Below are 24,610 nucleotides of genomic sequence, written 5' to 3'. Positions count from 1 at the left end.
TACTGATCAACAATCCAAACCTTAACCACTAATGGGGAAAATTATAAACTGATCCTAAATCAGCATCTAGGTAAACTTCACCCAACAGTATTCAAGCAACATTGATTGTTTTTATGAGGCTTATATAAAACTGAGCACTCACCGCCACCTGCTGTTCATCTACTTTATTACAATCAGGAAGTGAATGAAAATGACTGTGTAAAATACACAATAGTTAGGCAATTGGCTTGTAAAGTAATCTCCTTATTAATCTATTCTCATTGGTTGAGTGCCACATCAACAACTCAATGGAGGACTTTATTTAACATGAATCAATGAATGTATAAACCCCCCCCCCACACACACACACTTTTGCATAACAGCAATGTTCTCCACAGCATCAATGTCTGTTATTTATGCTAACAATGCACATTTGTGCTAATACATGTTAAATAACCTTTTGTGTGACGTATTACCAAGTGCATTATACAGTTTTATAAACCCGGGAAGTTTAGTTTCTGGATGCTGATTGGCTGAAATAGCATTTCAGCCGTGTGCATTTCAGCCGTGTGTGTATCAGCCAATATACCACTTGTTTACTGTTCTATTTAAATTGGTAACCAGTTTACAATAGCAGAAAGGCACTTGGGGGTTTGTGTTATATGGCCAATATACCACAGCTAGAAGCTGCATCTAGAAATGCCGCTTCGCATCGTGCATAAGAACAGCTCTTAGCCATGGTATATTGGCCATATACCACAGTCCCTCGGGCCTTATTGCTTAAATATAACACACCCCCCTGGTCAGATCCTTTAGTCATTGAACATATGGGTCATGTTCATTAGGGCATGTAGTACACACTTAGAAAAAGGGGTTATACAAAACGGTTCTTCTTCGGCTGTCTCCCCATAGGCGTCGGGGGTACGCCAAATAAAAATGATGATTCACATTTTTTTAAAATAAATAATAATTTATACATTTGGGTGAGTTTTTTTTCAAGCCTGAGTAGTTTCGTTTCACTGCCAAAAATAACATTAAACCATCTAGTGTTCAGTGAAATAACAACACAATGTCAAATACAGGTAGCCTAGTCAAATAATTAACTTCAGGGGCCACAGTGTCTCCTGACCCCTCCTGTCTCAGCCTCCAGTATTTATGCTGCAGTAGTTTATGTGTCGGGGGGCTAGGGTCAGTTTGTTATATCTGGAGTACTTGTCCTGTCTTATCCGGTGTCCTGTGTGAATTTAAGTATGCTCTCTCCAATTCTCTCCTTCTCTCTTTCTTTCTCTCTCTCGGAGGACCTTAGCCCTAGGACCATGCCTCAAGACTACCTGGCATGAGGACTCCTTGCTGTCCCCAGTCCACCTGGCCGTGCTGCTGCTCTAGTTTCAACTGTTCTGCCTGTAGCTATGGAATCCTGACCTGTTCACCGGACGTGCAACCTATCCCAGACATGCTGTTTTCAACTCTCTAGAGACAGCAGGAGTGGTAGAGATACTCTTAATGATCAGCTATGAAAAGCCAACTGACATTTACTCCTAAGGTGCTGACTTGCTGCACCCTCGACAACTACTGTGATTATTATTATTTGACCATGCTGGTCATTTATGAACATTTGAACATCTTGGCCATGTTCTGTTATAATCTCCACCTGGCACAGCCAGAAGAGGACTGGCCACCCCTCATAGCCTGGTTCCTCTCTGGGTTTCTTCCTAGGTTTTGGCCTTTCTAGGGAGTTTTTCCTAGCCACCGTGCTATACACCTGCATTGCTTGCTGTTAGGGGTTTTAGGCTGGGTTTCTGTACAGCACTTCACTTTGAGATATCAGCTGATGTACAAAGGGCTATATAAATACATTTGATTTGATTTAAGACTGAGACTCTTTCCAATACAACCCAACATTGCAGAGTTATGTGCATCCTTTCAAGAACACCCTTCTCATTAACCTGTGGTGAGTTATTCACCATTTTTGATGAACAAATCAGTTTTTATATGTAAGATGGCTAAATAAAGAGCAAATTTATTGATTATTATTATATTATTATTTGCGCCCTGATCCTATAAGAGCTCTTTGTCACTTCCCAGGAGACGGGTTGTGACAAAAACTCACACTCATTGTTATGTTTAATAAATGTATTGTATAGTGTGTGTGTGGCAGGCTTACAATGATGGCTAAAACAACATTTGAGAGTGGGCTGACCCTGGTGCTAGAGGGGGTACGCAGCTGGAGGTTGAATGTTTGAAGGGGTACGGGACTATGAAAAGTTTGGGAACCACTGCCTTAGGAGAACCCTTTTTGGGTTCCATGTAGAACCCTTTGTGGAAAGGGTTTTACATGGAACCCTAAAGGGTTTTTAGCTGGAACCAAAAAGGGTTCTTCAAAGGGTTCTTCTATGGGGACAGATGAAGAACACTCATAGGTTCTAGATAGCACCGTTTTCTTTGTGTGGACAATGTTTAAGAGTTCCTTACTGGACAATTCCAGGTAGTCATTCCCTGTTCCAGTCCATTTTCTTACATTTGGTGCCTAATGAAATAAACATGACGACGTACTTTTGTTAGCAATAGCGCACCGAGTTGCACTAGTTATGAGAGACTTACCGAAGACTCAGGACAGGAACCACAATAGCTTTTGAATTAATCAAGATAGTGAGAGAGGGGGAATGGCTAAGAGGAATGAGAGGAAGAGATAGGGAGAAAGAAACAGAAAGAACAAGGAAGAGATAAGAGAGAAAGAGAACAAGACTAACAGGGAGAGGAAAGAAGGGAACGAAGGACACCATGTTGGCAGCCACGCATGGTGTGGTTTGGCAAGTTCTCGTCAGGGGCTTCCCAGTGAGCAAAACTGGTTGGCACAGTTTTGCTGTAGAAATGACTTATTTGTAACCAATTTTGCTCACTGGGTTGGGGGTGCAGGACAGGACATTTGCTGACCTTGAGCGGGGAGATATGGGAGTGGGACACGTAGCCATGCACATTCTCAATCTCCGAGAGGTTCTTCTCCGACACGTGCACCAGCTCAGGGGCGCGCACCTCGTTGGTCAGCCGCGGGAACCCGTGCTCAGGTGGAGAGTCCTCATCTTGATAGCGATACTGCTTTAGAAAGGAGGAAGAGGAAGAAGGAGAGGAGGAAAAGCAGTGGAAGGACGAAAGGAGCACAGAGGAAAAGAATAAAGAAACCATCAGAATTACGATAAATAATAGATTGACATACATTTAAATTCCACTGTGAACCATGCTACTTGTAGAGAAATGTTACAAAGTCACATAATACATTGACTAGGCTACATGTACATATAGCTCAATTCTGTGGCCCAATGAAGTGAATGATGAGGCATCCTCTGTGATTGTTAATTCTACCCATGAAGTTCATATGGCACTGCTTCACCACTACTAAACCGTTGTGAAATGAGAGTGAAAGCTGTGTCCCAATGGGGATCTCGGGGACAGAAGGTAAGGGGGGTCTGCCAGTGAGCATGAATCTGTGACAGCCTATGCAAGTGTGAACATGTGGACTGAAACATGGTAGCCTAATTCTAATTGGAACGGAAAGTGGGAAAGTTGCACTTCTTTTCACAGTGCCTTTTTGTGAAATAACTAGCACCGGGATTCAATCAAAGGCGTGTTGTTGACAGATGCATTGCATTTCAATACAATTTCCCTCACCCTTTCGGAGATGGCATTCACGGTAAAGCTGAGGAAGGCAGCTCGAGCATGAACGACCTTTAAAAGTCAAGTGCAGTGCACCTGCTGACAACTCGCCTTGGATTGAATCCTGGCTCAGGTGAACATTGCTACAGTTGGTAACAATGACAAGAGGAAATGAATGAAGGAGTGTCTTGATGAACTGATTCTCTGAACTTGCCTTGGAATACAGTATGCTACCATATCGTTCTTATGGCAAAACAAGACAAAATATTTAAGTGCTTTTGAATGGGGTATGGTAGTAGATGCCAGGTGCACTGGTTTGTGGCAAGAACTGCAACGCTGCTGGATTTTTCACGCTTAACAGTTTCCCGTGTGAATCAAGAATGGTCCAAGCATTGTAGTCAACATGGGCCAGCATCCCTGTGAAACGCTTTCGACATCTTGTAGAGTCCATGCCCCAACGAACTGCGGCTATCCTGAGGGAAAACCTGCAACTCTGTACTAGAAAAGTGTTCCTAATGTTTGGTATACTCAGTGTATATGCCCACATAGCTCTAAAATGTTCAAACCAACTCGAAACAATATCGAATAAATATATTTCCATCAAGCTAATACTGTACGTCCCTTATAATCATCAAGCATACTGTATACTGTCCCTAATGTCAGCCTTTGATCCTGATGGAGTGATAAGGGATATATTCCCAAGGCCTGAGTGCCTTATGATATGATATGAAAGCAGTGAAGTCATCTCTGTGTACAGCACAAGAGTGGCTAGTGGCATGGATGGGTGCCCTGCCTGAAGCATGGGGAGAAGGATGGCATGGATGGGTGCCCTGCCTGAAGCATGGGGAGAAGGATGGCATGGATGGGTGCCCTGCCTGAAGCATGGGGAGAAGGATGGCATGGATGGGTGCCCTGCCTGAAGCATGGGGAGAAGGATGGCATGGATGGGTGCCCTGCCTGAAGGATGGGGAGAAGGATGGCATGAAGATGGGGCCTGAGGGACAGTGTGAAGGCCCCTCTCTCACCCAGGGAGTGCTCATCAAGGCGGGGTTCATGCATGCCGGGGGCGGGCCAGTGTGTGGGGACCCCTGCACAGCTGCCGGCCTGTTCTGTGGACAAGAGAGAGCATTCTAGCTTTGACCACAAGGGGGAAACCCTTAACATGATATCTGCACAACAATACAAAATGTCTGCCCTGCATCTATATGTGGTACAGGCATGTCTCAGCTGGTAAGATCGTGATGCCGCCAATGCCAAGCATCCTTGGTTACAATTCCACATACACATACTATTGCTTTGGATGAAAGCTTCTAGCAAGTGGCATAAACTGCAAAAGATTATCTTATGGCCACAGAAATTATTTGAATTCCAAAATTATGTGCAATTATCATAACATACCGCTGAATCAATTTTACCATCAAAATTAACTTTGTTGTATCAGAGGACCTCTTTCCCAAGGGAGAGCCGGGTTGTATATATCACGTGTCTAAGAGTAGGCATGATGATCTAGGAGAATGTTTGCCTCATAATACATCAGATCATTATGGACAGGAAGGACCTGATCCTAGCTCTCCTACTCTGAGACAGATGATACATACGGGCCCCTGTATACTTCAGCTGATGATATCTTTCAATCTCTAAGTTGAGAGGACTTGAAATTGTACTGTGTCTCAAGTTAAACAACACATTTGTCCAACTCAGGAATGCATGTAAACTCAGTAAAACGTGTTATGCAAACGGAAAAAGGAAACAGTAAGTAAGAGCACTGAGATGCCGACACACACACACACACACACACAGGAGAGGGGTGCATGTGGGGAGCCGAGTGCAGTGCCCTGTGACAACATGGCCACTCCAGATGAACAAAGAGAGCAGATAAAGGAGGCAAATAATTTCACATACTAATTTTCAGAAGGAATTAAAAGTAGTGTGGGTTGCTTTTCCATTACGAGAAGAAAATCAGTTGTACTTTACATTCCAGTGCCCTTATTACAGTGTAATTATTCCTGTAATTACAACAAAACAAATATTGTATTTACTCATTATCACACTGTACTTTGGGGTTACTTAGGGTTATGGCTAAAGAAAAGGTTAGTGTTTAATAAGTAGTTACAATACTTCTTATACTGTAATGCCATGAGTAGTTACACAGTAATAATGGCACTGTAATGTAAAGCATTACTCAGAAATCTCATTAGCTTTAAATGTATTCTGTGATTCTTTGTCACATTCTTTTTCTGGTTGGGTATAATTGCTTTCATTTCATCTCCCTGCAGAGCTACTCTGAGTATACAAAACATTAAGAACACCTGCTCTTTCCATGACATAGACTAACCAGGTGAATCCAGGTGACAGCTATGATCCCTTATTGCTGTAATTTGTTAAATCTACTTCAATCAGTGTATATGAAGGAGAGGAGACAGGTTCAAATAATATTTTTAAGCCCTGAGACAAGTGAGACATGGATTGCGTATGGGTGCCATTCAGAGGGTGATTGGGCAAGACAAAAAAATGTAAGTGCCTTTGAATATTAGGACGTTCTTAATGTTTGGTATACTCAGGGTATACCGATGCAGTGATATGCTAATGTGTGGTAGACCCATAAGCAGGCACAGTTTACTTGAAGTTGTTTAGATACTGTATGATGGATGTAGCACATATACTACCACCAGGATTGTAATGTCTTTGTATTACAAGTAACCACTACACTTTGCAACAGTAACTACTTTAAACAAGTATTTGGCGAGTTGTGAGGCTACGATCTGCAGCTGAGTACTGTAACTAACAACATTTTGGTTACCAGAGTAGTTCTGGAATAACTACATTGCATTAGAGTGAGGTAATGTAAATTGTTACCAATTAAGACTGACTTTTTATAGTGGCCTACATGTTCAGGCTGCCAGAACCTCTCAAAATCATTGAGGCATCATCCAGAAAGAGCAGAGCTTAGCTAAGCTTTTTCTCCCTTTGAACATGAGTCATCTTGAGCCCCCATTGACAACAGTGAGTGTGTGTGCATATAAAAGATGCTTGCCAAACTCAATGCATGTAGAGCATGGTGGTATAGTGAAAAGTTGTCTTTATTCAAAGCATCGGAAATTAATACATAGTTAAGAGATATTTCACTCCAAAATGATATTTTAGTATGTTCATTAGTCCACTGTTAATTTGGGCTAGTTTTAGAGTTTGTTTGAGTTTTTAGTTAGGGCTGTCAGAGTTAATCAGTTAACTCAAGTGAACTTTTTGTCATTTTTCCTGCACACTTTCAATTGTGATTAATTGCATTGTCTGAAAACATTCAAAATACACCGAAAACATCACAAAATACATAATCTATAGAGCTAAAAACAACAATGTGATGTTAAAACAAGTTGAAATTGGTAAAAGAAAGGATTGGATTCAACCACCTCGGTAGCTTGCTAGCAAACATAAAACCCAAACATTGAAGCGATTTAGACCAGACTGACTGTATGCTGGAAAAACACTTGGTTTGTTAATTTTGATTAAAACGAAACCGCTATTAATTAAATATTAACATAGCACTACATGTTACACACATAGACACTCAACCATGCAAATTGGTGGAGTTATTATATATTTGGACAGCACAAATTATAGCTGTACTCTTATACAAGACATTGTACATACTCTCACTAAATCACATCAAATATCATACACATCAACCTACTCAGATTTACTATACACGTAATATCTTGTCTCAATTTTCTAACATCTGTGACATTGGCTCACAGGCAAACAGACAAGGAAATAAAACAAATATTGCTAGAACCTATTTATTGAGTTTTAAATATCAGACTTTTGAAAGCTCTAATTTTGACCGTCATAATACCTGTGATGGCAGTAACTTTACAAGTACTAATTATGGTCAATTTAGACTGAGAATAGTATCTAGTTATGGTAAGGGATTAAATAAGTATAGCCAGTTATAATTGTAATGGTTTAGCAGATTATAAAAAAGAACATCAGTCTTTACGTGGCTAAAAGAAAGGGAATATAACATGTACTGTTTACAGGAAACTCACTCTACATCCTTAGATTAAGTTGCGTGGAAAAAGGAATGGGGTGGTGAAATAATTTTCTGTCATGGACAAAGGATCTCAAAAGGTGTGATGCTTTGAAAACATAATGTTAACTTTCACTGCTATGCGGATGACACACAACTGTACATTTCAATGAAACATGGTGAAGCCCCAAAATTGCCTTCGGTAGAAGCCTGTGTTTCAGACATAAGGAAGTGGATGGCTGCAAACTTTCTACTTTTAAAATCGGTCCCAACAAAACAAAGAGATCTTCTGTTGAATCTGACAATTAATCTTGGTGGTTGTACAGCCGTCTCAAATAAAACTGTGAAGGACCTCTAGCAGCCGTATTTAGTCCTAATCCGGAAGTTTATAAGAAATCCTGCTGTGCCCTTCGACGAACCATCAAACAGTCATACTACACCGGCTCAGATGCTCGTCTTATGTGGCAGGGCTTGCAAACTATTACAGACTACAAAGGGAAGCACAGCCACGAGCTGCCCAGTGACACGAGCCTACCAGACGAGCTAAATCCCTTCTATGCTCGCTTCAAGGCAAGCAACACTGAGGCATGCATGAGAGCATCAGCTGTTCAGGACGACTGTGTGATCACGCTCTCCGTAGCCGGCGTGAGTAAGACCTTTAAACAGGTCAACATTCACAAGGCTGCGGGGCCAGACGGATTACCAGGACATGTGCTCCGGGCAACTGGCAGGTGTCTTCACTGACATTTTCAACATATCCCTGATTGAGTCTGTAATACCAACATGTTTCAAGCAAACCACCATAGCCCCTGTGCCCAAGAACACTAAGGCAACCTGCCTAAATGACTACAGACCCGTAGCACTCACATCAGTAACTATGAAGTGCTTTGAAAGGCTGGTAATGGCTCACATCAACACCATTATCCCAGAAACCCTAGACCCACTCCAATTTGCATACTGCCCAAACAGATCCACAGATGCCCTTTCTCACCCGGACAAAAGGAACACCTATGCGAGAATGCTATTCATTGACAACAGCTCAGCGTTCAACACCATAGTACACTCAAAGCTCATCACTAAGCTAAGGATCCTGGGACTAAACACCTCCCTCTGAAATTGGATCCTGTACTTCCTGACGGGCCACCACCAGGTGGTGAGGGTAAGTAGCGATATATCTGCCAAGCTGATCCTCAACACTGGAGCCCCTCAGGGGTGCGTGCTCAGTCCCCTCCTGTACACCCCTGTTCAACCAAACCAACGTATCCCTCAACATAACCAAGACTAAGGAGATGATTGTGGACTACAGGAAATACAGGAAAAGGAGGACCGAGCACGCCCCCATTCTCATCGACGGGGCTGTAGTGGAGCAGGTTGAGAGCTTCAAGGTCCTTGGTGTCCACATCGCCAACAAACAAAGAATGGTCCAAACACACCAAGACAGTCATAAAGAGGGCACGACAAAGCCTTTTCCCCTCAGGAAACTAAAAAGATTTGGCATGGGTCCTCAGATCCTCAAAAGGTTCTACAGCTTCAACATTGAGAGCATGGTTGCATCATTGCCTGGTATGGCAACTGCTCGGCCTCCGAACGCAAGACACTACAGAGGGTAATGCGTACGGCCCAGTACATTACTGGGGCTAAGCTGCCTGCCATCCAGGACCTCTACACCAGGCGGTGTCAGAAGAAGGCCCTAAAAATTGTCAAAGACACCACCCACCCCAGTCATAGACTGTTCTCTCTACTATCGTATGGCAAGCGGTACAGGAGTCCCAAGTCTAGGACCAAACGGCTTCTCAACAGCTTTGACCCCCAAGCCATAAGACTCCTGAACAGGTAATCAAATGGCTACCCGGACTATTTGCATTGTGTCCCCCCAACCCCTCTTTACACTGCTGCTAATCTCTGTTTAGCATATATGCATAGTCACTTTAACTATACATTCATGTACATACTACCTCAATTAGCTAGTTAGACAGTTAACCCACTGTTCCTAGGCTGTCATTGAAAATAAGAATGTGTTCGTAACTGACCTGTCTAGTTAAAGGTTAAAATAAAGGTTAAAAAAATATAAAGATAATAAATATAATAAAGATAATTAATAGATTAGCCCGACTAACCGGTGCTCCCGCACATTGGCTACCCGGACTATCTGCATTGTGTCCCGTCACCCACCACCCGCCAACCCCTCTTTTACGCTACTGCTACTCTCTGTTTATCATATATGCATAGTCACTTTAACCACACCTACATGTACATACTACCTCAATTAGCCCGACTAACCGATGCCTGTATATAGCCTCACTACTGTTATAGCCTCGCTACTGTTATAGCCTCGCTACTGTTATAGCCTCGCTACTGTATATAGCCTCGCTACTGTTATAGCCTCGCTACTGTTATAGCCTCGCTATTGTATATAGCCTCGCTATTGTATATAGCCTCGCTACTGTTATAGCCTCGCTACTGTTATAGCCTCGCTACTGTATATAGCCTCGCTACTGTTATAGCCTCGCTACTGTTATAGCCTAGCTACTGTATATAGCCTCGCTACTGTTATAGCCTCGCTACTGTTATAGCCTCGCTACTGTATATAGCCTCACTACTGTATATAGCCTCTCTACTGTATATAGCCTCACTACTGTATATAGCCTCTCTACTGTATATAGCCTCACTACTGTATATAGCCTCTCTACTGTATATAGCCTCGCTACTGTATATAGCCTCGCTACTGTTATAGCCTCGCTACTGTATATAGCCTCGCTACTGTTATAGCCTCGCTACTGTATATATTGCCTCACTACTGTTATAGCCTCGCTACTGTATATAGCCTCACTACTGTTATAGCCTCGCTACTGTATATAGCCTCGCTACTGTTATAGCCTCGCTACTGTATATAGCCTCGCTACTGTTATAGCCTCGCTACTGTATATAGCCTCACTACTGTTATAGCCTCGCTACTGTATATAGCCTCGCTACTGTTATAGCCTCGCTACTGTATATAGCCTCTCTACTGTATATAGCCTCGCTACTGTTATAGCCTCGCTACTGTATATAGCCTCACTACTGTTATAGCCTCGCTACTGTATATAGCCTCGCTACTGTTATAGCCTCGCTACTGTTATAGCCTCGCTACTGTATATAGCCTCGCTACTGTTATAGCCTCGCTACTGTATATAGCCTCGCTACTGTTATAGCCTCGCTACTGTATATAGCCTCGCTACTGTTATAGCCTCACTACTGTTATAGCCTCGCTACTGTTATAGCCTCGCTACTGTATATAGCCTCGATACTGTATATAGCCTCACTACTGTTATAGCCTCACTACTGTTATAGCCTCACTACTGTTATAGCTTGGCTAATGTATATAGCCTGGCTACTGTATATAGCCTCACTACTGTATATAGCCTCACTACTGTTATAGCCTCTCTACTGTATATAGCCTCACTACTGTATATAGCCTCACTACTGTTATAGCCTCTCTACTGTATATAGCCTCACTACTGTATATAGCCTCACTACTGTATATTGCCTCACTACTGTATATAGCCTCACTACTGTATATAGCCTCTCTACTGTATATAGCCTCTCTACTGTATATAGCCTCACTACTGTATATAGCCTCTCTACTGTATATAGCCTCTCTACTGTATATAGCCTCACTACTGTATATAGCCTCACTACTGTATATAGCCTCACTACTGTTATAGCCTCGCTACTGTATATAGCCTCGCTACTGTTATAGCCTCGCTACTGTTATAGCCTCACTACTGTATATAGCCTCACTACTGTTATAGCCTCGCTACTGTTATAGCCTCACTACTGTATATAGCCTAACTACTGTATATAGCCTCACTACTGTTATAGCCTCGCTACTGTTATAGCCTCACTACTGTATATAGCCTCACTACTGTTATAGCCTCACTACTGTATATAGCCTCACTACTGTTATAGCCTCGCTACTGTTATAGCCTCACTACTGTATATAGCCTAACTACTGTATATAGCCTCACTACTGTTATAGCCTCGCTACTGTTATAGCCTCACTACTGTATATAGCCTCACTACTGTATATAGCCTCACTACTGTTATAGCCTCACTACTGTATATAGCCTCACTACTGTTATAGCCTCACTACTGTATATAGCCTCACTACTGTATATAGCCTCACTACTGTATATAGCCTCACTACTGTTATAGCCTCACTACTGTATATAGCCTCTCTACTGTATATAGCCTCACTACTGTATATAGCCTCTCTACTGTATATAGCCTCACTACTGTATATTGCCTCTCTACCGTATATAGCCTCACTACTGTATATAGCCTCACTACTGTATATTGCCTCACTACTGTATATAGCCTCACTACTGTATATAGCCTCACTACTGTATATAGCCTCTCTACTGTATATAGCCTCACTACTGTCTATAGCCTCACTACTGTATATAGCCTCACTACTGTATATTGCCTCACTACTGTATATAGCCTCACTACTGTATATAGCCTCACTACTGTATATAGCCTCTCTACTGTATATAGCCTCACTACTGTATATAACCTCACTACTGTATATAGCCTCACTACTGTTATAGCCTCGCTACTGTATATAGCCTCACTACTGTTATAGCCTCGCTACTGTTATAGCCTCACTACTGTATATAGCCTCACTACTGTTATAGCCTCGCTACTGTTATAGTCTCACTACTGTATATAGCCTCGATACTGTATATAGCCTCACTACTGTTATAGCCTCACTACTGTTATAGCCTCACTACTGTTATAGCCTGGCTAATGTATATAGCCTGGCTACTGTATATAGCCTCTCTACTGTATATAGCCTCACTACTGTATATAGCCTCACTACTGTTATAGCCTCTCTACTGTATATAGCCTCACTACTGTATATTGCCTCACAACTGTATATAGCCTCACTACTGTATATAGCCTCTTTACTGTTATAGCCTAGCTACTGTATATAGCCTCGCTACTGTTATAGCCTCGCTACTGTTATAGCCTCGCTACTGTATATAGCCTCACTACTGTATATAGCCTCTCTACTGTATATAGCCTCACTACTGTATATAGCCTCTCTACTGTATATAGCCTCACTACTGTATATAGCCTCTCTACTGTATATAGCCTCGCTACTGTATATAGCCTCGCTACTGTTATAGCCTCGCTACTGTATATAGCCTCGCTACTGTATATAGCCTCACTACTGTTATAGCCTCGCTACTGTTATAGCCTCGCTACTGTATATAGCCTCGCTACTGTTATAGCCTCGCTACTGTATATAGCCTCGCTACTGTTATAGCCTCGCTACTGTATATAGCCTCGCTACTGTTATAGCCTCACTACTGTTATAGCCTCGCTACTGTTATAGCCTCGCTACTGTATATAGCCTCGATACTGTATATAGCCTCACTACTGTTATAGCCTCACTACTGTTATAGCCTCACTACTGTTATAGCCTGGCTAATGTATATAGCCTGGCTACTGTATATAGCCTCACTACTGTATATAGCCTCACTACTGTTATAGCCTCTCTACTGTATATAGCCTCACTACTGTATATAGCCTCACTACTGTTATAGCCTCTCTACTGTATATAGCCTCACTACTGTATATTGCCTCACTACTGTATATAGCCTCACTACTGTATATAGCCTCTCTACTGTATATAGCCTCTCTACTGTATATAGCCTCACTACTGTATATAGCCTCTCTACTGTATATAGCCTCTCTACTGTATATAGCCTCACTACTGTATATAGCCTCACTACTGTTATAGCCTCGCTACTGTATATAGCCTCGCTACTGTTATAGCCTCGCTACTGTTATAGCCTCACTACTGTATATAGCCTCACTACTGTTATAGCCTCGCTACTGTTATAGCCTCACTACTGTATATAGCCTAACTACTGTATATAGCCTCACTACTGTTATAGCCTCGCTACTGTTATAGCCTCACTACTGTATATAGCCTCACTACTGTTATAGCCTCACTACTGTATATAGCCTCTCTACTGTATATAGCCTCACTACTGTATATAGCCTCACTACTGTATATAGCCTCACTACTGTTATAGCCTCACTACTGTATATAGCCTCACTACTGTTATAGCCTCACTACTGTATATAGCCTCACTACTGTATATAGCCTCACTACTGTATATAGCCTCACTACTGTATATAGTCTCACTACTGTTATAGCCTCGCTACTGTTATAGCCTCACTACTGTATATAGCCTCGATACTGTATATAGCCTCACTACTGTTATAGCCTCACTACTGTTATAGCCTCACTACTGTTATAGCCTGGCTAATGTATATAGCCTGGCTACTGTATATAGCCTCACTACTGTATATAGCCTCACTACTGTTATAGCCTCTCTACTGTATATAGCCTCACTACTGTATATAGCCTCACTACTGTTATAGCCTCTCTACTGTATATAGCCTCACTACTGTATATAGCCTCACTACTGTATATTGCCTCACTACTGTATATAGCCTCACTACTGTATATAGCCTCTCTACTGTATATAGCCTCTCTACTGTATATAGCCTCACTACTGTATATAGCCTCTCTACTGTATATAGCCTCTCTAATTTATATAGCCTCTCTACTGTATATAGCCTCACTACTGTATATAGCCTCACTACTGTATATAGCCTCACTACTGTTATAGCCTCACTACTGTATATAGCCTCACTACTGTTATAGCCTCGCTACTGTATATAGCCTCGCTACTGTTATAGCCTCTCTACTGTTATAGCCTCACTACTGTATATAGCCTCACTACTGTTATAGCCTCGCTACTGTTATAGCCTCACTACTGTATATGGCCTAACTACTGTATATAGCCTCACTACTGTTATAGCCTCGCTACTGTTATAGCCTCACTACTGTATATAGCCTCACTACTGTTATAGCCTCACTACTGTATATAGCCTCTCTACTGTATATAGCCTCACTACTGTATATAGCCTCACTACTGTTATAGCCTCACTACTGTATATAGCCTCACTACTGTTATAGCCTCACTACTGTATATAGCCTCACTACTGTATATAGCCTCACTACTGTTATAGCCTCACTACTGTATATAGCCTCTCTACTGTATATAGCCTCACTACTGTATATAGCCTCTCTACTGTATATAGCCTCTCTACTGTATATAGCCTCACTACTGTATATAGCCTCTCTACTGTATATAGCCTCACTACTGTATATAGCCTCACTACTGTATATTGCCTCTCTACCGTATATAGCCTCACTACTGTATATAGCCTCTCTACTGTATATAGCCTCTCTACTGTATATAGCCTCACTACTGTCTATAGCCTCACTACTGTATATAGCCTCACTACTGTTATAGCCTCACTACTGTATATAGCCTCACTACTGTTATAGCCTCGCTACTGTATATAGCCTCACTACTGTTATAGCCTCTCGCTACTGTTATAGCCTCACTACTGTATATAGCCTCACTACTGTTATAGCCTCGCTACTGTTATAGCCTCACTACTGTATATAGCCTCACTACTGTATTTAGCCTCACTATTGTTATAGCCTCGCTACTGTTATAGCCTCACCACTGTATATAGCCTCACTACTGTTATAGCCTCACTACTGTATATAGCCTCTCTACTGTATATAGCCTCACTACTGTATATAGCCTCACTACTGTATATAGCCTCACTACTGTTATAGCCTCACTACTGTATATAGCCTCACTACTGTTATAGCCTCACTACTGTATATAGCCTCACTACTGTTATAGCCTCACTACTGTATATAGCCTCACTACTGTTATAGCCTCACTACTGTATATAGCCTCACTACTGTATATAGCCTCACCACTGTATATAGCCTCTCTACTGTATATAGCCTCACTACTGTATATAGCCTCTCTACTGTATATAGCCTCACTACTGTATATTGCCTCTCTACCGTATATAGCCTCACTACTGTATATAGCCTCACTACTGTATATTGCCTCACTACTGTATATAGCCTCACTACTGTATATAGCCTCACTACTGTATATAGCCTCTCTACTGTATATAGCCTCACTACTGTCTATAGCCTCACTACTGTATATAGCCTCACTACTGTATATTGCCTCACTACTGTATATAGCCTCACTACTGTATATAGCCTCACTACTGTATATAGCCTCTCTACTGTATATAGCCTCACTACTGTATATAACCTCACTACTGTATATAGCCTCACTACTGTTATAGCCTCGCTACTGTATATAGCCTCACTACTGTTATAGCCTCGCTACTGTTATAGCCTCACTACTGTATGTAGCCTCACTACTGTTATAGCCTCGCTACTGTTATAGTCTCACTACTGTATATAGCCTCGATACTGTATATAGCCTCACTACTGTTATAGCCTCACTACTGTTATAGCCTCACTACTGTTATAGCCTGGCTAATGTATATAGCCTGGCTACTGTATATAGCCTCTCTACTGTATATAGCCTCACTACTGTATATAGCCTCACTACTGTTATAGCCTCTCTACTGTATATAGCCTCACTACTGTATATTGCCTCACTACTGTATATAGCCTCACTACTGTATATAGCCTCTTTACTGTTATAGCCTAGCTACTGTATATAGCCTCGCTACTGTTATAGCCTCGCTACTGTTATAGCCTCGCTACTGTATATAGCCTCACTACTGTATATACTGCCTCTCTACTGTATATAGCCTCACTACTGTATATAGCCTCTCTACTGTATATAGCCTCACTACTGTATATAGCCTCTCTACTGTATATAGCCTCGCTACTGTATATAGCCTCGCTACTGTTATAGCCTCGCTACTGTATATAGCCTCGCTACTGTATATAGCCTCACTACTGTTATAGCCTCGCTACTGTTATAGCCTCGCTACTGTATATAGCCTCACTACTGTTATGTAGCCTCGCTACTGTATATAGCCTCGCTACTGTTATAGCCTCGCTACTGTTATAGCCTCGCTACTGTTATAGCCTCACTACTGTTATAGCCTCGCTACTGTTATAGCCTCGCTACTGTTATAGCCTCGCTACTGTATATAGCCTCGATACTGTATATAGCCTCACTACTGTTATAGCCTCACTACTGTTATAGCCTCACTACTGTTATAGCCTGGCTAATGTATATAGCCTGACTACTGTATATAGCCTCACTACTGTATATAGCCTCACTACTGTTATAGCCTCTCTACTGTATATAGCCTCACTACTGTATATAGCCTCACTACTGTTATAGCCTCTCTACTGTATATAGCCTCACTACTGTATATAGCCTCACTACTGTATATTGCCTCACTACTGTATATAGCCTCACTACTGTATATAGCCTCACTACTGTATATAGCCTCTCTACTGTATATAGCCTCACTACTGTATATAGCCTCTCTACTGTATATAGCCTCTCTACTGTATATAGCCTCACTACTGTATATAGCCTCACTACTGTTATAGCCTCACTACTGTATATAGCCTCGCTACTGTTATAGCCTCACTACTGTTATAGCCTCACTACTGTTATAGCCTCACTACTGTTATAGCCTCGCTACTGTTATAGCCTCACTACTGTATATAGCCTAACTACTGTATATAGCCTCACTACTGTTATAGCCTCGCTACTGTTATAGCCTCACTACTGTATATAGCCTCACTACTGTTATAGCCTCACTACTGTATATAGCCTCTCTACTGTATATAGCCTCACTACTGTATATAGCCTCACTACTGTATATAGCCTCACTACTGTTATAGCCTCACTACTGTATATAGCCTCACTACTGTTATAGCCTCACTACTGTATATAGCCTCACTACTGTATATAGCCTCACTACTGTATATAGCCTCACTACTGTTATAGCCTCACTACTGTATATAGCCTCTCTACTGTATATAGCCTCACTACTGTATATAGCCTCTCTGTTATCTACTGTATATAGCCTCACTACTGTATATAGCCTCTCTACCGTATATAGCCTCACTACTGTATATAGCCTCACTACTGTATATTGCCTCACTACTGTATATAGCCTCACTACTGTATATAGCCTCACTACTGTATATAGCCTCTACTGTATATAGCCTCACTACTGTCTATAGCCTCACTACTGTATATAGCCTCACTACTGTTATAGCCTCACTACTGTATATAGCCTCACTACTGTTATAGCCTCACTACTGTATATAGCCTCACTACTGTTATAGCCTCGCTACTGTTATAGCCTCACTACTGTATATAGTCTCACTACTGTTATAGCCTCGCTACTGTTATAGCCTCACTACTGTATATAGCCTCGATACTGTATATAGCCTCACTACTGTTATAGCCTCACTACTGTTATAGCCTCACTACTGTTATAGCCTGGCTAATGTATATAGCCTGGCTACTGTATATAGCCTCACTACTGTATATAGCCTCACTACTGTTATAGCCTCTCTACTGTATATAGCCTCACTACTGTATATAGCCTCACTACTGTTATAGCCTCTCTACTGTATATAGCCTCACTACTGTATATAGCCTCACTACTGTATATTGCCTCACTACTGTTATAGCCTCACTACTGTTATAGCCTCGCTACTGTTATAGCCTCACTACTGTATATAGCCTCACTACTGTATTTAGCCTCACTATTGTTATAGCCTCGCTACTGTTATAGCCTCACCACTGTATATAGCCTCACTACTGTTATAGCCTCACTACTGTATATAGCCTCTCTACTGTATATAGCCTCACTACTGTATATAGCCTCACTACTGTATATAGCCTCACTACTGTTATAGCCTCACTACTGTATATAGCCTCACTACTGTTATAGCCTCACTACTGTATATAGCCTCACTACTGTTATAGCCTCACTACTGTATATAGCCTCACTACTGTTATAGCCTCACTACTGTATATAGCCTCACTACTGTATATAGCCTCACCTACTGTACTGTATATAGCCTCTCTACTGTATATAGCCTCACTACTGTATATAGCCTCTCTACTGTATATAGCCTCACTACTGTATATTGCCTCTCTGTACCGTATATAGCCTCACTACTGTATATAGCCTCACTACTGTATATTGCCTCACTACTGTATATAGCCTCACTACTGTATATAGCCTCACTACTGTATATAGCCTCTCTACTGTATATAGCCTCACTACTGTCTATAGCCTCACTACTGTATATAGCCTCACTACTGTATATTGCCTCACTACTGTATATAGCCTCACTACTGTATATAGCCTCACTACTGTATATAGCCTCTCTACTGTATATAGCCTCACTACTGTATATAACCTCACTACTGTATATAGCCTCACTACTGTTATAGCCTCGCTACTGTATATAGCCTCACTACTGTTATAGCCTCGCTACTGTTATAGCCTCACTTCTGTATGTAGCCTCACTACTGTTATAGCCTCGCTACTGTTATAGTCTCACTACTGTATATAGCCTCGATACTGTATATAGCCTCACTACTGTTATAGCCTCACTACTGTTATAGCCTCACTACTGTTATAGCCTGGCTAATGTATATAGCCTGGCTACTGTATATAGCCTCTCTACTGTATATAGCCTCACTACTGTATATAGCCTCACTACTGTTATAGCCTCTCTACTGTATATAGCCTCACTACTGTATATTGCCTCACTACTGTATATAGCCTCACTACTGTATATAGCCTCTTTACTGTTATAGCCTAGCTACTGTATATAGCCTCGCTACTGTTATAGCCTCGCTACTGTTATAGCCTCGCTACTGTATATAGCCTCACTACTGTATATAGCCTCTCTACTGTATATAGCCTCACTACTGTATATAGCCTCTCTACTGTATATAGCCTCACTACTGTATATAGCCTCTCTACTGTATATAGCCTCGCTACTGTATATAGCCTCGCTACTGTTATAGCCTCGCTACTGTATATAGCCTCGCTACTGTATATAGCCTCACTACTGTTATAGCCTCGCTACTGTTATAGCCTCGCTACTGTATATAGCCTCGCTACTGTTATAGCCTCGCTACTGTATATAGCCTCGCTACTGTTATAGCCTCGCTACTGTTATAGCCTCGCTACTGTTATAGCCTCACTACTGTTATAGCCTCGCTACTGTTATAGCCTCGCTACTGTTATAGCCTCGCTACTGTATATAGCCTCGATACTGTATATAGCCTCACTACTGTTATAGCCTCACTACTGTTATAGCCTCACTACTGTTATAGCCTGGCTAATGTATATAGCCTGGCTACTGTATATAGCCTCACTACTGTATATAGCCTCACTACTGTTATAGCCTCTCTACTGTATATAGCCTCACTACTGTATATAGCCTCACTACTGTTATAGCCTCTCTACTGTATATAGCCTCACTACTGTATATAGCCTCACTACTGTATATTGCCTCACTACTGTATATAGCCTCACTACTGTATATAGCCTCTCTACTGTATATAGCCTCTCTACTGTATATAGCCTCACTACTGTATATAGCCTCTCTACTGTATATAGCCTCTCTACTGTATATAGCCTCACTACTGTATATAGCCTCACTACTGTTATAGCCTCGCTACTGTATATAGCCTCGCTACTGTTATAGCCTCGCTACTGTTATAGCCTCACTACTGTATATAGCCTCACTACTGTTATAGCCTCGCTACTGTTATAGCCTCACTACTGTATATAGCCTAACTACTGTATATAGCCTCACTACTGTTATAGCCTCGCTACTGTTATAGCCTCACTACTGTATATAGCCTCACTACTGTTATAGCCTCACTACTGTATATAGCCTCTACTGTATATAGCCTCACTACTGTATATAGCCTCACTACTGTATATAGCCTCACTACTGTTATAGCCTCACTACTGTATATAGCCTCACTACTGTCATATAGCCTCACTACTGTATGCTCTATAGCCTCACTACTGTTATAGCCTCACTACTGTATATAGCCTCACTACTGTATATAGCCTCACTACTGTATATAGCCTCACTACTGTTATAGCCTCACTACTGTATATAGCCTCTCTACTGTATATAGCCTCACTACTGTATATAGCCTCTCTACTGTATATAGCCTCACTACTGTATATTGCCTCTCTACCGTATATAGCCTCACTACTGTATATAGCCTCACTACTGTATATTGCCTCACTACTGTATATAGCCTCACTACTGTATATAGCCTCACTACTGTATATAGCCTCTCTACTGTATATAGCCTCACTACTGTCTATAGCCTCACTACTGTATATAGCCTCACTACTGTTATAGCCTCACTACTGTATATAGCCTCACTACTGTTATAGCCTCGCTACTGTATATAGCCTCACTACTGTTATAGCCTCGCTACTGTTATAGCCTCACTACTGTATATAGTCTCACTACTGTTATAGCCTCGCTACTGTTATAGCCTCACTACTGTATATAGCCTCGATACTGTATATAGCCTCACTACTGTTATAGCCTCACTACTGTTATAGCCTCACTACTGTTATAGCCTGGCTAATGTATATAGCCTGGCTACTGTATATAGCCTCACTACTGTATATAGCCTCACTACTGTTATAGCCTCTCTACTGTATATAGCCTCACTACTGTATATAGCCTCACTACTGTTATAGCCTCTCTACTGTATATAGCCTCACTACTGTATATAGCCTCACTACTGTATATTGCCTCACTACTGTATATAGCCTCACTACTGTATATAGCCTCTCTACTGTATATAGCCTCACTACTGTATATAGCCTCTCTACTGTATATAGCCTCTCTAATTTATATAGCCTCTCTACTGTATATAGCCTCACTACTGTATATAGCCTCACTACTGTATATAGCCTCACTACTGTTATAGCCTCACTACTGTATATAGCCTCACTACTGTTATAGCCTCGCTACTGTATATAGCCTCGCTACTGTTATAGCCTCTCTACTGTTATAGCCTCACTACTGTATATAGCCTCACTACTGTTATAGCCTCGCTACTGTTATAGCCTCACTACTGTATATGGCCTAACTACTGTATATAGCCTCACTACTGTTATAGCCTCGCTACTGTTATAGCCTCACTACTGTATATAGCCTCACTACTGTTATAGCCTCACTACTGTATATAGCCTCTCTACTGTATATAGCCTCACTACTGTATATAGCCTCACTACTGTTATAGCCTCACTACTGTATATAGCCTCACTACTGTTATAGCCTCACTACTGTATATAGCCTCACTACTGTATATAGCCTCACTACTGTTATAGCCTCACTACTGTATATAGCCTCTCTACTGTATATAGCCTCACTACTGTATATAGCCTCTCTACTGTATATAGCCTCTCTACTGTATATAGCCTCACTACTGTATATAGCCTCTCTACTGTATATAGCCTCACTACTGTATATAGCCTCACTACTGTATATTGCCTCTCTACCGTATATAGCCTCACTACTGTATATAGCCTCTCTACTGTATATAGCCTCTCTACTGTATATAGCCTCACTACTGTCTATAGCCTCACTACTGTATATAGCCTCACTACTGTTATAGCCTCACTACTGTATATAGCCTCACTACTGTTATAGCCTCGCTACTGTATATAGCCTCACTACTGTTATAGCCTCGCTACTGTTATAGCCTCACTACTGTATATAGCCTCACTACTGTTATAGCCTCGCTACTGTTATAGCCTCACTACTGTATATAGCCTCACTACTGTATTTAGCCTCACTATTGTTATAGCCTCGCTACTGTTATAGCCTCACCACTGTATATAGCCTCACTACTGTTATAGCCTCACTACTGTATATAGCCTCTCTACTGTATATAGCCTCACTACTGTATATAGCCTCACTACTGTATATAGCCTCACTACTGTTATAGCCTCACTACTGTATATAGCCTCACTACTGTTATAGCCTCACTACTGTATATAGCCTCACTACTGTTATAGCCTCACTACTGTATATAGCCTCACTACTGTTATAGCCTCACTACTGTATATAGCCTCACTACTGTTATAGCCTCACTACTGTATATAGCCTCTCTACTGTATATAGCCTCACTACTGTATATAGCCTCACTACTGTTATAGCCTCACTACTGTATATAGCCTCACTACTGTTATAGCCTCTCTACTGTATATAGCCTCACTACTGTATATAGCCTCACTACTGTATATTGCCTCACTACTGTATATAGCCTCACTACTGTATATAGCCTCTCTACTGTATATAGCCTCTCTACTGTATATAGCCTCACTACTGTATATAGCCTCTCTACTGTATATAGCCTCTCTAATTTATATAGCCTCTCTACTGTATATAGCCTCACTACTGTATATAGCCTCACTACTGTATATAGCCTCACTACTGTTATGGCCTCACTACTGTATATAGCCTCACTACTGTTATAGCCTCGCTACTGTATATAGCCTCGCTACTGTTATAGCCTCTCTACTGTTATAGCCTCACTACTGTATATAGCCTCACTACTGTTATAGCCTCGCTACTGTTATAGCCTCACTACTGTATATGGCCTAACTACTGTATATAGCCTCACTACTGTTATAGCCTCGCTACTGTTATAGCCTCACTACTGTATATAGCCTCACTACTGTTATAGCCTCACTACTGTATATAGCCTCTCTACTGTATATAGCCTCACTACTGTATATAGCCTCACTACTGTTATAGCCTCACTACTGTATATAGCCTCACTACTGTTATAGCCTCACTACTGTATATAGCCTCACTACTGTATATAGCCTCACTACTGTTATAGCCTCACTACTGTATATAGCCTCTCTACTGTATATAGCCTCACTACTGTATATAGCCTCTCTACTGTATATAGCCTCTCTACTGTATATAGCCTCACTACTGTATATAGCCTCTCTACTGTATATAGCCTCACTACTGTATATAGCCTCACTACTGTATATTGCCTCTCTACCGTATATAGCCTCACTACTGTATATAGCCTCTCTACTGTATATAGCCTCTCTACTGTATATAGCCTCACTACTGTCTATAGCCTCACTACTGTATATAGCCTCACTACTGTTATAGCCTCACTACTGTATATAGCCTCACTACTGTTATAGCCTCGCTACTGTATATAGCCTCACTACTGTTATAGCCTCGCTACTGTTATAGCCTCACTACTGTATATAGCCTCAGTACTGTTATAGCCTCGCTACTGTTATAGCCTCACTACTGTATATAGCCTCACTACTGTATATAGCCTCACTATTGTTATAGCCTCGCTACTGTTATAGCCTCACCACTGTATATAGCCTCACTACTGTTATAGCCTCACTACTGTATATAGCCTCTCTACTGTATATAGCCTCACTACTGTATATAGCCTCACTACTGTATATAGCCTCACTACTGTTATAGCCTCACTACTGTATATAGCCTCACTACTGTTATAGCCTCACTACTGTATATAGCCTCACTACTGTTATAGCCTCACTACTGTATATAGCCTCACTACTGTTATAGCCTCACTACTGTATATAGCCTCACTACTGTATATAGCCTCACCACTGTATATAGCCTCTCTACTGTATATAGACTCACTACTGTATATAGCCTCACTACTGTTATAGCCTCACTACTGTATATAGCCTCACTACTGTTATAGCCTCGCTACTGTATATAGCCTCACTACTGTTATAGCCTCGCTACTGTTATAGCCTCACTACTGTATATAGCCTCGCTACTGTTATAGCCTCGCTACTGTTATAGCCTCGCTACTGTTATAGCCTCACTGCTGTATATAGCCTAACTACTGTATATAGCCTCACTACTGTTATAGCCTCACTACTGTATATAGCCTCACTACTGTATATAGCCTCACTACTGTATATAGCCTCACTACTGTATATAGCCTCACTCCTGTATATAGTCTCTCTACTGTATAT

At 41.4% G+C, this 24,610-nt stretch overlaps 1 protein-coding gene across 18 annotated transcripts in view; it reads right to left on the bottom strand.

Annotated features, from left to right (window-relative positions):
- The window catches only part of LOC118389840 (disks large homolog 2), a 294,551-nt gene that overhangs the window by 202,007 nt on the left and 67,934 nt on the right, over positions 1-24,610 (bottom strand). For 14 of the 18 annotated variants that reach the window (XR_008147349.1, XM_052529619.1, XM_052529613.1 and 11 more), the window contains exons 2-3: positions 4,656-4,739; positions 2,914-3,075 (exon numbers count right to left, since the gene is read on the bottom strand). Coding sequence is in view for 17 of the 18 variants with exons in the window: in XM_052529619.1 (XP_052385579.1) it covers positions 2,914-3,075; positions 4,656-4,739 (246 nt within the window). In the remaining variant the exon portion in view is untranslated. The remainder of the gene's footprint in view (positions 1-2,913; positions 3,076-4,655; positions 4,740-24,610) is intronic. The other 4 variants (XM_052529615.1, XM_052529618.1, XM_052529621.1 and 1 more) reach the window with 2 other exon arrangements.

Source organism: Oncorhynchus keta, chromosome 11 (genome assembly GCF_023373465.1).
Source record: "Oncorhynchus keta strain PuntledgeMale-10-30-2019 chromosome 11, Oket_V2, whole genome shotgun sequence".
Taxonomy (NCBI): domain Eukaryota; kingdom Metazoa; phylum Chordata; class Actinopteri; order Salmoniformes; family Salmonidae; genus Oncorhynchus; species Oncorhynchus keta.
This window is presented reverse-complemented; position numbering and strand designations above follow the sequence as displayed.